At 45.0% G+C, this 15,545-nt stretch overlaps 1 protein-coding gene across 1 annotated transcript in view; it reads right to left on the bottom strand.

The window, feature by feature from the left end:
* The window catches only part of TDRD9 (tudor domain containing 9), a 131,505-nt gene that overhangs the window by 55,980 nt on the left and 59,980 nt on the right, over nucleotides 1-15,545 (bottom strand). Inside the window, exons 10-16 of the mRNA XM_004376801.2 lie at nucleotides 10,131-10,195; nucleotides 8,604-8,658; nucleotides 8,357-8,441; nucleotides 6,896-6,953; nucleotides 5,456-5,560; nucleotides 3,321-3,418; nucleotides 2,571-2,702 (exon numbers count right to left, since the gene is read on the bottom strand). Of these exons, the coding sequence (XP_004376858.1) occupies nucleotides 2,571-2,702; nucleotides 3,321-3,418; nucleotides 5,456-5,560; nucleotides 6,896-6,953; nucleotides 8,357-8,441; nucleotides 8,604-8,658; nucleotides 10,131-10,195 (598 nt within the window). The remainder of the gene's footprint in view (nucleotides 1-2,570; nucleotides 2,703-3,320; nucleotides 3,419-5,455; nucleotides 5,561-6,895; nucleotides 6,954-8,356; nucleotides 8,442-8,603; nucleotides 8,659-10,130; nucleotides 10,196-15,545) is intronic.

The following is a 15,545-nucleotide window of genomic DNA, read 5'->3' as shown; positions in this document are numbered from 1 at the left end:
CAACATCATGATAAACGGAGAAAAGATTGAAGTTGTCAAGGATTTCATTTTACTTGGATCCACAATCAACACCCATGGAAGCGGCGGTCAAGAAATCAACAGACACGTTGCACTGGGCAAACTGGCTTCAAGAGATCTCTTTAAAGTGTTAAAAAGCAAAGATGTCACCTTGAGGACTAAGGTGCGCCTGACCCAAGCCATGGTATTTTCAATCACATCATATGCATGTGAAAGCTGGGCAATGAATAAGGAAGACTGAAGAAGAATTGATGCCTTTGAATTATCGTGCAGGCAAAGAATATTGAACATACCATGGACTGCCAGAAGAATGAACAAATCTGTCTTGCAAGAAGTACAGCCAGAATGCTCGTTAGAAGCTAGGATGGTGACACTTCATCTCACATACTTTGGACACGTTTTAGGAGGGACCAGTCCCAGGAGAAGGACATCATGCTTGGTAGATGGTCAGCAAAAAAGAGGAAGACCCTCAACGAGATGGAGTGACACAGTGGCTGCAACAACGGGCTCAAGCATAACAACTGTGAGACGGTGCAGGACTGGGCAATGTTTCGTTCTGTTGTACACAGGGTTGCTGTGAGTTGGAACTGACTCGATGGAACCTAACAATAATAATAACAGGATGGCTAAGATTAAAAAATAGAAAATAATAAATGTTGACAAGGATGTGGGGAAATTGGAACCCTTACCCAGTGCTGGTGGGAACGCAAAATGGTACAGCCATTGTGGAAAACAGTGTGGCGATTCCTCAAACACTAAAATTAGAACCAGCATATGACCCAGCAATTCCACTCCTAGGTGTACACCCAAAAGACTTAGAGCAGAGACTCAAATGGAGACTTGTACGCGCACAATGTTCACTGCAGCACTATTCACAATAGCCCAAAGGTGGAAATAACCTAAATGCCCATCAACAGATGAATGATAAACAAAATGTGGTACATACATACAAAAGAATGCTATTCAGCCAGTAGGAGACATGAAGTCTCGATCCCAAACCCACCACCTAACTGCTGTCAAGTCAGTTCCGACTCATAGGGACCCTATAGGACAGAGTAGAACTGTCCCATAGGGTTTCCAAGGTTGTAAATCTTTAAGGAAGCTGACTGGCACACGCTTCTCTGGTGGAGCGGCTGGTGGGTTTGAACTGCCAACCTTCCGGTTAGCAGTCAAGTGCTTTAACGACTGCACCACCACGGCTCCTCTGAAGTCTTGATACATGCTACAATATGGATGGAGCTGGAAGACATTATGCTGAGTGAAATAAGTCAATCACAAAATGACAAATATTGTATGACCTCACATACATAAAAGGACAAGAAGAGCCAAATGTATAGACAGCAAAGTTTAGTGGTTACTAGGGGTGCAAGGGAGGGGGAAAAAAGGGTTAATGGATGGAAATACCACACTGATTAAGCATAGGGCTGCAGAGCTGATTATTGTGACTGCTGTCAATAAGTTGTACAACTGTAAAAAATCGAACTGGTAAATACTGTGTGATAGAGTATCTATAACAATGACCAAAAAAAAGCGTAGCTGCGGAGGCTGCTCGTGTACAAACAAAAATCTCATGGGATTTGATGTCTTGGCTTGGATGTTTAGGGTCACAGTTTCATGGGACATCTCAGTCATCTGGTCTAATAACATGTTTAGGGCTTCGGTTCTACCTCCTAGTTTGTTGTGCAGTGCCTGGGGTCTTAAAAGCTTGCAAGCGGCCCTCCAAGACCCAACAATTGGTCTCTATTCTCCTGGAGCAACAAAGGAAGGAGGAGAGTCAGGAACAGAAGGAGGATATGTAACATGTGGCTAACTGCCACCATGAACAACTGCCTCCTCTGCCACGAGACCAGAAGAATTGGAAGGTGCCTGGCTATCATTACTGAACATTTTGATCAAAGATTCCATAGAAGAATCCTGATCAAAAAGGGGAAAATGCAGAACAGAATTTCAAATTCTCACGGACTCCAGACTTCCTGGAGCCATGAAGGTTGAATGAATTCCTGGAACTACTGCCCTGAGATAATCTTTAAACCTTAAACCAAAAATATACCCTGAAGTCTTCTTAAAACCAAGCAACAGTTTAGCTTAACTAGTCGCGAAGTCTGCCTTGAGCATTATGCTCTTTTAAGAACTATCTACATGGGATCAAAGTGACAACAGCGACGTGAAAGGTTAGACAGGAACCTTAGAGGGCAGTGAGTTTGTCAATGGGAAAGGAACAACTCCGAAAAGGAGGGTGAGAATGGTGCACAACACGAAGAATGTAATCAATGCCATTAAATGGGACATGCAGAAACTGTTGAACTGGTGTATATTCTGCTGTGTATATTCTCAACAACAACAACAAAATAAATAAAATTAAAAAAAAGAAAAAGAACAAGTATAGAACCTAGAATCAACAATCAGTCATTACACATGCTTTTCAACAAATGCTGATTATTTACAATAGTCAACATACCTTAAAGATATCCACGTTACAGAATTTAGGCCCCTACCCCACAAAAAATTAACTGAGCTCTTCTCAACACCCAATAAACATTAGACAGCCCTACCTCCTTCAATAGAAGGATGGTGCGTTCAATATCACTCAGACTCGGTGGGGAGAGGGCAGTCGCCAACAAAGCTCTTGGCTCACCCATGTCAAGTAATTTCACTTTCAATATTGTGCTTCCTAATGGACAACGCTGAAAAGAAAAACATTCATATTTACAAATGAAAGAACTAAATCAATGAACCTATTCACAGAACTAGTGCTTTGAGAGAGAGAGAGGAGCAGAGAAAGAGAAGGAGCAAGAAGGGCGAGAAAGGGAGGACAGAGAATGAGAAAGAGAGATGGGGAGAGAGAAAAAGATGGCAGAGAAAGAGGGTGAGAAGGAAGAGAAATAAAGAGGGATGAGTGAGAAAGGCTAGGGAAGAAAGAGGTGAGAAAGAGAGAGAAAATGGAAAGAAAGAGAAAGGAAGAGAGAAAAAAGAGGGGGTGAGAAACGAGAAGGGAGAGAAAGGAGAAAGAAAAAGCCAGTTGCATAATGATCAATTACAGCGGGAGCAGGGAACAGCAGCATTCAAGGACAATCCTGTCATGCAGCCAAAAGACATCGGGACGCCTCCTGTCATCACAAATCTAGACTGTGCACTGTCCCTGCACAGCACCTGGGGCTTAATCAGCAGCAAGCTTGTATTGTGATTAAGGACTAGGATGGTCAGAAGTCATGATTTCCCTGGAATCCAAACTGTACAACACTTAAGATTACATGTCTTAGACTGCTCAGTAAAACTCTATCTGTAAAACATTAAGGCATTACCAGCATCTCAGGGACGACATGGTCCGGGATGGAGTTGTCCCAGAAGTCCCTGTGGACCAGCCTGTAACAGTACCCCTTGGACACTCGCCCTGCACGGCCTTCAACGAGAGAAGTACAAACACCATTTGGCATCCATTACTTCAGCATTAACATAAAGACATGTTTACTTAAGAATAATCCATTAAACATGAATTCAGAAAAGCCCTTGTTATCTTCTACCAGACCAGGAACAATAAAAAGCTCTGTCACATGGGGTCACTATGAGTCGGAATTGACTCGATGGCACCCAACAACAGTGATGTAAGATATCACCCCCCGGGGGAAGCTGAAGGGAAGGCTCCCAGACTCTATGCACTATTTTTGCAACCTCCTGTAAGGGAAAAATTTTATAATGAACATTTTTCTAATTGTAGAAATTTTGCACAAACAAAAAGGTAAACAAAAGATACAAGTCCTATAATCTTAAAACTGATCCAAAGACAAATCACTTTTAACATCTTGTATTTATTTCCAGTCATTTTTTTTAAGCATAGTTTTTTTGTTTTGTGGGGAGAGGGAGGTTAAACAGAGGATGATGATTATATATATTCAATTTTATATCTTTTTTTCACTTAGCATTGTAACAATATGCAACTCAACGTAAGGTTTTCCCAAAGTTTTGAGAAACTCTTTATGACCACATTTGAATGGCCCCTTAATCACCCTCTTAACCCTTCGCTGGCAAACCCTTCCAGCAACAGTCTTGTAGTGCGGTGGTGACGATGTGAGGAAGCCAGGCCAGGTCTCAGCCGCTGCACTTCCTCGGAAAACCTGCCAACTTGCCACCTCCCTATCTTCAGTGTGTCCCTGCCAGACCATTGAGTGCACCGAGCTCACAGGGCTGCTATGAGGACTTAGGACAGTGCCCGGCTCTGGTAGGCATTCACATAATGTTGCCTTTATTATTTTTTTAATGGGGTAGATTTAAGACCCAACATTCAACAGACACTTGCTGGTATTCTTGGGATGGTGCCTGTGATGGTTAAGATTGTGTGTCAGTTTGGCTGGGCCATGATTCTCAGTGTTTTAATGTGATCACTCCCATATACTGTGAGTAACCAGTCAGATGAAAGGGAGTCTCTTTGGTGGTGTGGCCTGCATCTGAATATAAGCAGACCTTCTGGCTTTTGCTCTCTCTGGATCCTGCGGCTGCCTCCTGTCATCTCATCTCTGGTTCTTGGGACTTGTGCTGTCAGCTTATCCGCCGAACTTGAGATTCGTCAATCTTCACAGCCTGTGAGCAGAGCCCTGCTCTCTGACCTACCGATCTTGGGTTCACCGATCCCTGCAGCTACGTGAATCAGGAGAAACCTAGTGGTCTTGCCTGCTGATCTCGGAATTCGTCAACCTTCACAGCCTGTGAGCAGGAGCCCTGCTCTCCGACCTGCCGATCTTGGGCTCACCAGCTTCTGCAGCTGCATGACTTGGGAAAGGCCTCTACTCTGATCCATGGACTTGGGATGTTCTAGCCTCTACAATCACGTGAGCTGTTTCCTTGACATAAATCTCTCTATATACATATATTTATATGCGTTACTGGTTTTGCTTCTCTAGAGAACCCAGTCTAAGACGGTGTCTCATCTGCCCTCCCCAAAACGTTCTCTAATAGAGCAAAGGTAACTTCTAAGCCTACACAAGGCCCCATCCCCTGAAGCCAGCCCCAACCTGGGGTGAGCACAGCAACCTATCCTGGGTGTGTCCTGCAGCGCCTGGACCTCTGGGCCAGCTCAGGTGACTAACTCCAGAGAGAGCAGAGTTGGCGGAGAGGCCAGAGGGAGGAGCATCGCAGATGAACGGGGGGCCCCATGTGCTCCCACAGCTCTCCACTGAAAACAAGACAAGTTCACTGGGAACGATGGTGCACGGAGCTGAGGGGCACACCCACTGGGTACAGGCTGTCACCGAGGGCACCGGAGACAGGGGACACGCAGACCCAAGGGATGTGTCCGACAACACGTGAGATGTTGTGAAAATTAAAACTAGTTCCAACAAAGAAAGTATCTAGAGTAAGAGTAAAAACACAAAAACAAATACAGACATACAGCTGGAGGTGCCACCCAACAGCTGTGTCACCACTGCCCCCGTCGATGTCTTACCTTTCCTCTGATCACAGCTGGTCTTAGAGGCCCAACTCAATCGAAGACTCTGGTAATTCGTATCTTCATCACAAACCAGAGTTCTGGTCAAACAGAAATCTATGACTGTCATTTAAAAAACAAAACATAAGCATCATGCTCCCGAGAAGTAATGACACAATGTTTCACGGGGCACCGTGACACAGGCAGCCCCAGAACGAGGGCAGACACAGGTACCCGAAACCCACCACCAGGTCCTCCTGCCAAGGATGGGGTCTCTGGTCAAGTCCTCCCTTGCTAAGATGGCCGTCTTGGGCCTAAAGGGCGTGTAACTGAGAGGAGCTGCCCGGGACGCCCCGCCCGCCAGCGGCCTGCTCCTCTGCTCACCTCACCCCGCTTCCTCTTTAGCGGCATTGTCCTTTCTGTTTCTTCCACCCAAAACGTTCTCCCCACCAGGCACCCCAGGGCTCCTTCCCTCGCCTTCCAGGACTGGCTCAAACGTCACCACCTGGCTGACGCCCTCCTGGCCACTCCATCTACGGTTTCACTTGGCCTCCCGACTGCCCTCTCACCCCACACGCCCTACTTGATTCTCCTTCTTAGGCTCATCATCATTTAATGTATTTACTACTTATTTTTATTTCCCTTATGCAACATCTCTCTTTGCCATACCCTCTCCTGGATGTCAGTGCCGTTAAAACAAAGACTTCTGTCTGCTTTGTATACTGCTCTGTACCCAGCAACTCTAGGACACCCTGGTACAGAGACAAAAGCTCAAGAAAACATACTTATTGCTGCCCTCTTGTCTGCTCCGGCCCAGTTCACGGCCACCCGGATGCTCCTCAGACAGAGCCGATGTGAACGCATCTTGCTTAACCGGCAAGCCAATGCAAGCCTGTACTCAACACACTTCCTCCAAAGACCACTTTCCACTAATGGCAACCCCCCTCCCTGCTTTATTTTCCTGCACAACATTTATTTCCTCCTGAAATTATAAGTTTTTTACATGCTAACTGTCTCTGCCACTGGAATGGAGCCATCATGAGGACAGGGACGCTGTCTGACTCACTGTATCCTAGCATCAAGAACAGGGTCTGGCCCACGTGTGGCTTTCAAAGACGAGTTAACAAGTTAGGAACACACACCCAGACGACCGGGTCACCACACAGCTGCCTGCAGTAACAGAGATGCCCTGGCTCCTCCCCCGACACCTGCCTGCCCTCGGTCACAGCACGCCACTCCCCCAAGGTCCCAAACACCTCCTCAGAGCAACCTTGCCCCGAAAGCTGCCCAAGTGACGAGGAAGTGGGGACTAACAGATGGAGAAACTGTTGAGCCCACCTTCCTAAACTCTCTCTTGCTAAGCAGAGAGAAGGTGGGGAGGAAGGACAATTCCTGAGGGGCAAATAGGCCTTAAATACCACGTTTATGGAGTGAGGAAGGAAAAGAAGGGGCTCTCACCATATTTGACATCTGGGACTGTTAGGGAACTCTCTGCAATGTTGGTGGACAGAATAATCTATCAAACGTAAAGAAAAGAACCTGACATTCTTATTACATTCTGGATATCATTAGCAAAAGTTCACAAAGCTCTTGAACTAGAAAATTATTTTAAAACTTCTTAATGTAAACACGTTGACTCAGATTTTGAAATCAGCCATTTTTCTATTTTAAAGAAGTCAAGCGAGGGGGGAGCGTGGTTAGGACTAAGAGGAGGAGGAGGACGAGGAGAAGGAAGAGGAGGAGGAGGATGAGGAGGATGAGGACAAGGATGATGAGGATGAGGACAAGGAGGAAGAGGATGATGAGGAGGAGGAGGACGAGGAGGAGGATGACGAGGAGGAGGAGGATGAGGAGGCATGAGAGCAGGAGGCGGACGACAAGGAGGAGGAGGATGAGAATGAGGAGGAGGAGGATGAGGAAGAGAAGGCATGAGAGCAGGAGGAGGACAAGGACGAGGAGAAAGGCAGGGGAGCAGGGCCTCCAAAGCCAGCTTGCTCCGAGCCCAGCTCTGCTCCATACCACTGTGGGGCCTTGGGCAAGTTACTTACTCTCTGTCCTTCGTGTTTTTTCATTTGTGAAGATCACAAGCATTAATAAATATGACATGCTTAGAACTGCTCCGGGCACACACCAAGTACTGGATAAACATAAGCCACTATTTGTAGCAGTTCCTCCACACCTACACTGAACATCTCCATGTGCAGGCCCTGTAAGCACTGCTACAGTGTAAGAGCAGACAGACATGTGTCATTTTAGTTACCCTTCCTAGCAACTACTTTCAAATTCATAAAAGTAAGTCATAGAGAAGTGATTTGCCCAAAGTCACACAACTATAGGTGACAAAGACAATATTCAAAACCCAGGTCTGTTTGTCCAATTTCCAAGCGTAGGCTCTTAACCTCCACAAGTCACACCCTCTCCCTGGTGGTATTACTGTCAGGAGGCCACCAAAAGCCCCTGACGCACCGTCGCCTTGGCTCCCCACTCCGCCGGGCTGTCCTCAGTGAAGTCAAGGGGCATGGCTACAAGGCCAGGGCTTTGTCATCTCAAGCAGCTCTGGGAGGTGGTGACAGGATGTTCTCCGAGATGAAAGAAATCCTACCAAATCAGGGCCAAGAATATGGGTTCTAACCAAATTTGCCCAAGAAGTCCCCAGGACACAAGAACAGTCCCAAAGTGTGCCATATGCCAGGCAGTGAGAGGCACTGAAATCCACACGCATCAATGCCCTAGAGTTGAGGAAATTAAAAACTTGAGCTGCTCAGAAAATTCGCTTACAGAATAAAGACGAACTTAAGTAACAGACCAGCACAGTATTTGTTTAGGTAACTACAGGAAGAAGCAGGAAGTTCATTTTCCATTAGCAGAATCCCTAAGGAACATTTACCTCCACTACTTAGAACATCCCCATGCTCCTACCTTTCTGTACCCAGGGACTGGACTTAAAAACACATTATTCTGTTCTTCTAAAGTCACACTTGAATGGAGTGGATAGACCTGTAATCTAAGAAACAAAGTCCTAAAGTTAAATATCTACAAAGGGTAGACATACACAAGAGACTTACAAGAGTAAATAACTTATTCATTGAGGTAAATTAAAATTATTTAAGGCAGAAACTTCTAAGCAGTTCACAAGTAAAATACAGTAGAATCACTTTAAACACACCTTTTGTGAACCATGTTTGTGAGAAGTTCATGCATGTAGTTTATTTCACCCAGACCTAGGGAAGAAAAAAATTAGAGAAGGAAAAAAAAAAAAAAAAAGTTGTTTTTTTTTTAATTACTAAAAACCAACCTTTAAATTAAGATGAACTGTTTTTCAAAGAAGGCCCTACAACATGTTGAGTTCATCCTCTTCATCTAAATATATCAAAACTATAAGTAAAAATGCACAATGACATTGACTAATGGTAACTCAAAAATATAATATGAAAAAAAATTTTCTTCCAAAATTTTCCTTTCCATTACAGTGACTGACTGCGGGCACTGGCAGTATGAATGATTTATTTATTTTTTCCCATATTTTCCATATTTATTACAATAAGCATGAAAAATCTTTACAAGAAGAAAATAATAGTTTTAAAGTCTTGGTCATAAAGAGATGCTAAACTTTATCATTAGATTCAAGAAATATTTATTAGTATATAAAGCCTGAATGTGCTTTTTGCCTCATCATGAATTATTAACATTTAAACACTCCAAAAAAGATCAATTGATGAAATACATAAACATGTATCAAACTTGGATTCACATAAACCCATAAAAGAAAGATAACAAATCTAACTGTAAAATACCATTTATAAGTATTTAACTCAGACAATTTTTAGTAGCTCAAGTCCCTATTTTAGGCACTCTCACACTAGCGTCACTGGGGCTCTGCTGGGATGAGCTTTCCTTGATGCGATACTATGCACGCAGCAGATGTTCGATCAACATGTACCGAGGCAGATACAACTCCACCCTACTGTCAGCTGATGGCTGTTTTCTGGATGTAAAACTAACGCACACATGAGCCCAAGCAGAACGTGATCCAGGTTTTAAACCCTCCTGGTGCATTCTAGAGTTATGTAAGTCCCTCTCTTGCTTCCTTCTCTGTCCTCCATCACTATGAACCCAAACGCGCCCGTGCTGTAAATATCTCCAACAACAGAAAACACCTGAATTAATGTCACAGTATTTCATCCAGCTACACTACTTGATAAAAAAGTAAAAAGACCATTTTGAAAAAGTACAGTTTGACATAAATTAACTTTCTCTGGTATTTTAAAAGCCTGTTCTCTCAAACACTGAGAAAGGGGCTCAAGGACTCCATGCTGAAGCTTGTGGTATTACAACAGTAATAGGTTTTACCATCACTAAATAAACTTCAAGTGCAGACTGATGACAGTTACCTCACATTTATAATCACATACATGAAACAACAAGCTTAACAAAGCCAAATATTTTATTAAAAATTCTGGAGATGACAAGACTGTCTTTAAAAAGTTAAACTCTTCATTGTCAGTGAGAAATCTTTTCAAAAATACAAAGGTTATAGCAAAAAGTCAAACAAGGAGCCACATCTGTCCGTGTTCTCAGTGTCCAGAAACAATGACCCACACAGAGAACTCGACTTCTAAATACTATGCTGAACTCAAACTGGACCTCAATCTGAGCTTTATAGTCCAGGTTCCAAAACTGTGGTGGCGCTTACCTGGCAAAAACACCAGCACGCTGCTCCGCTCTGCCACAAACGGCGTCCCCGACCAGGTCTTGTTCCTGTTAGGAAGGTGATGTGCACAAATATTAATCAAGGTGATGACAGGCACTGTCTTTCTAGAATCTTAATACTGCAGGCTTTGAGCTTGGCGGACTGGCACAGGTCAGCCAGTCTAATGTACTTTACGTAAAAAAACACAGAGGCCCAGAGAGAAGGCCAGGAGAGGAGGCCCGGAGAGGAGGCCCAGAGGGAGGCCCAGAGAGAAGGCCAGGAGTGGAGGCCCAGAGGAGAGGCCCCATCCAAGGCTCAGGGTCGATCTATCACAGGAGAAGGAGGATGTGGACCCAAGCCTCCCGACTTCCAGCTTCTCTCCCGTACAAACTAATAACCTGTAAAAGTGTTCCTTGAAATTTAGTTATGTTAATCCGTAACTTCAAAACACAAAACATTTAAAATAACTAAAAGCAAAATTTAAACTCTGAAGAGTCCAAAATATTATGAGAAAGCATTTACAGACCAACACCTCAAACTGTCCACTCGCCTCCCATCACTGTCAAGATATTCACTCTTTTGAGAAACTAGAACTCTGATTCTCCACAGACGCACGAGCTCTTACTGCACACCAGGCCCTCCCCTACGCGGTCAGCACCACAGTAGACAGACAGACAAGCCCCTCTTTGGGGCTCACATTCCAGCTGGAGAGACAGACAAGAAACAGGTCAACAGACAAGGCACCTTCTGTTTAGCTGTAAAGCCGAGAAGGAAACAAACAGGGTGACACAATACAGAGTGTTGGGGTGGGGAGGTCTGTATAGAGCTCTTGCAGAAAGGATGGTTAGAGAAGGCCTCTGGGAGGAGGTGACGGACGAGCAAGGAAGCGACAGATGAGCAAGGAGGCAGCCACCAAACACCGAAGCGGTGACACTGCAGGCTCGGCCAGGAAGGGGAGGGGATGTGAGCGTGCCGTTACTGCAGCAGCGGGGGGCTAAGCCTCCCCTGGTGCCGCGCCTCTGCTCAGTCACCTCTCCCTTGGGTCACCCCACCCATGGCTCGTGGGGCAGCCGCCGTGGGAGTGCAGGCCTGCTTTACGGACAGGCTAGGATGGACACCTGCTGCCTTATGGCCCCTCTCGGGCGGTGTCGCCAAACAGTGGGGAAGGGAGGCCCTCCAGCAAGCCAAGGTCGAGCCTTCCATCATGTGGAGGAAATACAGCCATGAGGTGGGGTCCGCTCCGATGGACGACAGGCAGAGCCAGTGGGTTGGCCAGTTGATCAGGGCCTTAGAAATGACCAGATTGGAAGACTGACAACAAGCAGGCCTGGTGAGACCCTCCTGGGGTGGGCAGCCACGGTGAGGGAGGCCTTAACCATCGATGGGCAGGATGTCAGCCATGCCTTCCAGTCTAGTTGGGGTTGTTCCACATAAACAGACAGAGCAGTCATGGTAGCGGGGTGAAGGCTGATGCAAAAACTCAACAACACAGACTTTCCTTCGCTGAACACCAGTCAGCCAGAGTGGGGGATGATGCCAAGTCCTGAATATGGTACCATTCCCTGGGAACCAACCCAGCCAGCTGACAGCAGAGAGATTACACTGGATCCCTTCCATCACAAAGGGCAGGTGATCTGTTCTCATTGGAATAGATAAACACACTACCCTGGATACAGAGCTGCCTACCCTGCCCGTAATGCTTCCGTCGGCACCACTCGCCATGGACCTCCCGACACCCTCTATGCTTTCGGAGTTTTCCAGGCCACAAGGTCTCCGGCCAAGGAGTACACCCTACTCTGCCAGTGGGCTCATGATACCCACTGCTCTTAAGCATGCCCAGTCGCAGCTGGCGTGAAAGGTGACAAGTACGCTTCTAGAAGGCCCAGCTGTCGTGCCTGCTGGGTGCAGTCCTCCAGGAGGGGTGAATGCCTTGCAGCGGTGCCAACGCATGGTGCTGCTGTCCAAAGCCAGAAGAGCAGGTCCAGGAAGCAAGGGGCGGAAGCAGGAGTTACACCTGAAGTTCCACCAAAAGGGTTTTGTTTCCTATTCCCACAGCTGTTTTCTGCTGGGTACCTAGCCCACTGAGTCAAACGCTTTCACCAGGGAGCGCTGCCACGGTCCCACTGAGCTAGAACCCAGACTGACCATTCTGGGCTCCTCACCGCTGAGCCACAGGCAAGGAAGGCATCTCTGTACGGCCAGAGGGCAGTCACCCTGATCCCGTGTGGAAACTGGGATGCCGCACGGAGGACTGGCTCTGGAGACGAGGGACTCGTCAGGGTCCTTTTAGTTCTCCTCTTTCCAGTAATAACCGTCAGCGGTGAACAGTGGCGACTGATGCGTGGGCATCCCGGGATCACCAGACGCTGGAGAAAAAGCTCCACCATGAAAGACGATGACCACAACCAAGGGGAAAAAGGCTCTCAGAGCAAAGACAGAGGATGCAAGGACAGGAAATACTTCATAGTGTCCTCATGATATAAGACTGCACTGCATCCAGAAACCAACAGGAGATGGTTGTGAATAAAAACATTTAAATTACAACAACAAAAATCTTGGAAATTAAAAATGTAACAGAGAAAGAAATTAGGAGGGAAAGGTGATGGAAAACAGGACAAAAGAAAAATCAGAGGATCAGCCCAAGAAGACCAACATCCATATAAAGGTTTCTGGAAAGAGACAAAGAAAATGGAAAAGCGGAAATAAAAGAAATAATACAAATTATGCCAGATGCCATTTCCAGCTATGTGATTGTCTAGAAATACATCCATTTTTAAAAACAACCCTCAGAATAGTGAGATAAATCTGCTGAGGTCAGGAACACAAAACTACGGCCCACTTTCAATACTGGATAGGACATTCAGGCAGAAGATCAACAAGGAAAGAGCTAAAACTATAAACCTCTTATAAGAAAACTATCTTAGTCATCTAGTGCTGCTATAACAGAAATACCACAAGTGAATGGCTTTAACAAAGAGAAATTTATTCTCTCACAGTCTAGTAAGCTACAAGTCCAAATTCAGGGCGTCAGCTCCCAGGGAAGGCTTTCTTTCTCTGTCGGCTCTGGGGAAAGGTCCTTGTCATCAATTGTCCCCTGGACTAGGACCTTCTCCACGCAGGAACCCCGGGTCCAAAGGATGCGCTCTGCTCCTAATGCTGCTTTCTTGGTGCTATGAGGTCCCCTGGTCTCTCTGCTCATTTCTCTCTTTTATATCTCAAAAGAGATTGGCTCAAGACACAACCTAATCTTGTAGATTGAGTCCTGCCTCATTACGATAACTGCCATCTATCCCACCTCATTAACATCAAAGAGGTAGGATTTACAACATATAGGAAAATCATATCAGATGACAAAATGGTGGACAATCACACAATACTGGGAATCCTGGCCTAACCAAATTGATACACATATTTTTGGGGGACATAATTCAATCCATGATAAAAACATAGGGGTAAATCTCCATGACCGTGGATTTGGCAAAGGATTCTTAGATAAGACACCAAAAGCATGAGCAACAAGAGAAAAAATAGATAAACTGGACTCCCTCAAACTTAAAACTTTGGTGCTTCAGTGGACACCATCGAGAAAGTGAAAAGACAACCCACAGAATAGGAGACAATATCTGCAAATCATAGATATGTACTTGATAAGGAACTTCTATCTAGAATATGTTAAAAAAAAAAAAAAAAAACTCTTACAACACAAAATAGAAAGAGAAATAACTCAAACATGCAAATGGTCGATGCTGTTGCTGTTAGGTGCCGTCAAGTCGATCCTGACTCGTAGTGACCCCATGTGTTACAGACTAGAACTGCTCCATAGGGCCTTCTTGGCTATTAACGGAAGCAGATCACCAGGTCTTTTCTTCCGTGGTACCCCTGGCTGGGTTCAAACCGCCAAACTTCAGGTTAGCAGTCAAGTACAAACTGTTAACGCCACCTAGGGACCTGCAAATGGCCAATAAGCACATGAAAAAGATACTCAACATCACTAGTCAACAAGGAAATGCAGATCAAAACCACAGTGAGATACTACTCAGTACCCACTAAGATGGCTAGCATCAAAAAGTCAGGCAAGAACAAGTGTTGGCAAGGATGTGGAAAAACTGGAACCCCCATGCACTGCTGTATGGAATGTAAAATGATGCAGCCCGCTTTGGAAAACTGTCTGGCAGTTTCTCAAACGATTAAACATGGAGTTGCTATATGAGCAAGTAATTCCATACCTAGGTGGATAACCAGGAGAAATGAAAACACATGCATACACAGGAATTTATACACAAATGTTTACAGCAACATTAGTCATCATAGCCAAAAGGCAGAAACAACCCAGGTGTCCATCAGCAGATGAACAGACAAACAAAATGTGGTATAACCATAAAATGGAACACCATTCAGCCACGAAAAGAAATGAAGTACTGATATATGCTACAACAGGGACAAACCTTGGGAACTTTACGCTGAGTGAAAAAAAGTCACAATGTGTGCAACCTGCTGGGATCCAGATTCGGGGGGACGGAACAGCTACATAAAACATTCTTGCAATAACTGGAGGAAATGTGAATATCGGGCAGATAATGGATAATGTTGGGGAATTGCTGTTAATCTTCTTAGACATGACATGGTTCTGTGGTTATGCAGGAGAACGTCCTTATCCTTAGGCGAAAAGAACAAACCCGCTGCCGTCCAGTCGATTCTGACTCATAGCGACCCTACAGGACAGAGTAGAACTGCCCCACAGGGTTTCCAAGGAGCCGCTGGTGGATTCCAACTGCCGACCTCTTGGTTAGCAGCTGAGCTCTTCACCGCTGCGCCACCAGGGCGCCATCATTAGGAGATCTCTGCAGTCACAATCACACAGACTGAGTCTCCACACGAAAGGCAGAGCAGAGGCATGCCAAAATACTCAGAGGACTCTTCCTTTCAAATGGTTCAGAATAAAAATACAAATAGATAAAGAAAATATGGAAAAAGGGTAATAATTGTTGAACCTAGATAGACAGTCTATAGTTGTTTGTTGTATTATTCTTTCAACTGTTCTACATGTTAAATTTCTTTCATAATAAAAAGTTGAAGGAAATGATCAAGCATATCTAGAAAAAGAACAATATAAAAATTTTAGAAATGAAAAATACAATACATGGATTAAAAAAATAGACAAGTTCAACCAAATGAAAAGACAACCTACAGATTGGGAAAATTCTTTCAGGAACCATATATCCAATATGGGTCTAATATCCAAAATATGTTTTTTAAAAACTCTTACAATTTAAAAACCAAAAGACAACCTAATAAAAAAAATGGACAAAGGATTTGAACAGACATTTCATCAAAGCGGTGGGGGGGTGGTAACAAAACTTGTAAGAGAAAAGAAAATCTATCAAAGCAATTTAGTTCTGGTTGTTACGAGGCGGTGGA

The sequence above is a fragment of the Trichechus manatus genome, unplaced genomic scaffold, assembly GCF_000243295.1.
Source record: "Trichechus manatus latirostris isolate Lorelei unplaced genomic scaffold, TriManLat1.0 scaffold00045, whole genome shotgun sequence".
Classification (NCBI taxonomy): Eukaryota; Metazoa; Chordata; class Mammalia; order Sirenia; family Trichechidae; genus Trichechus; species Trichechus manatus.
This window is presented reverse-complemented; position numbering and strand designations above follow the sequence as displayed.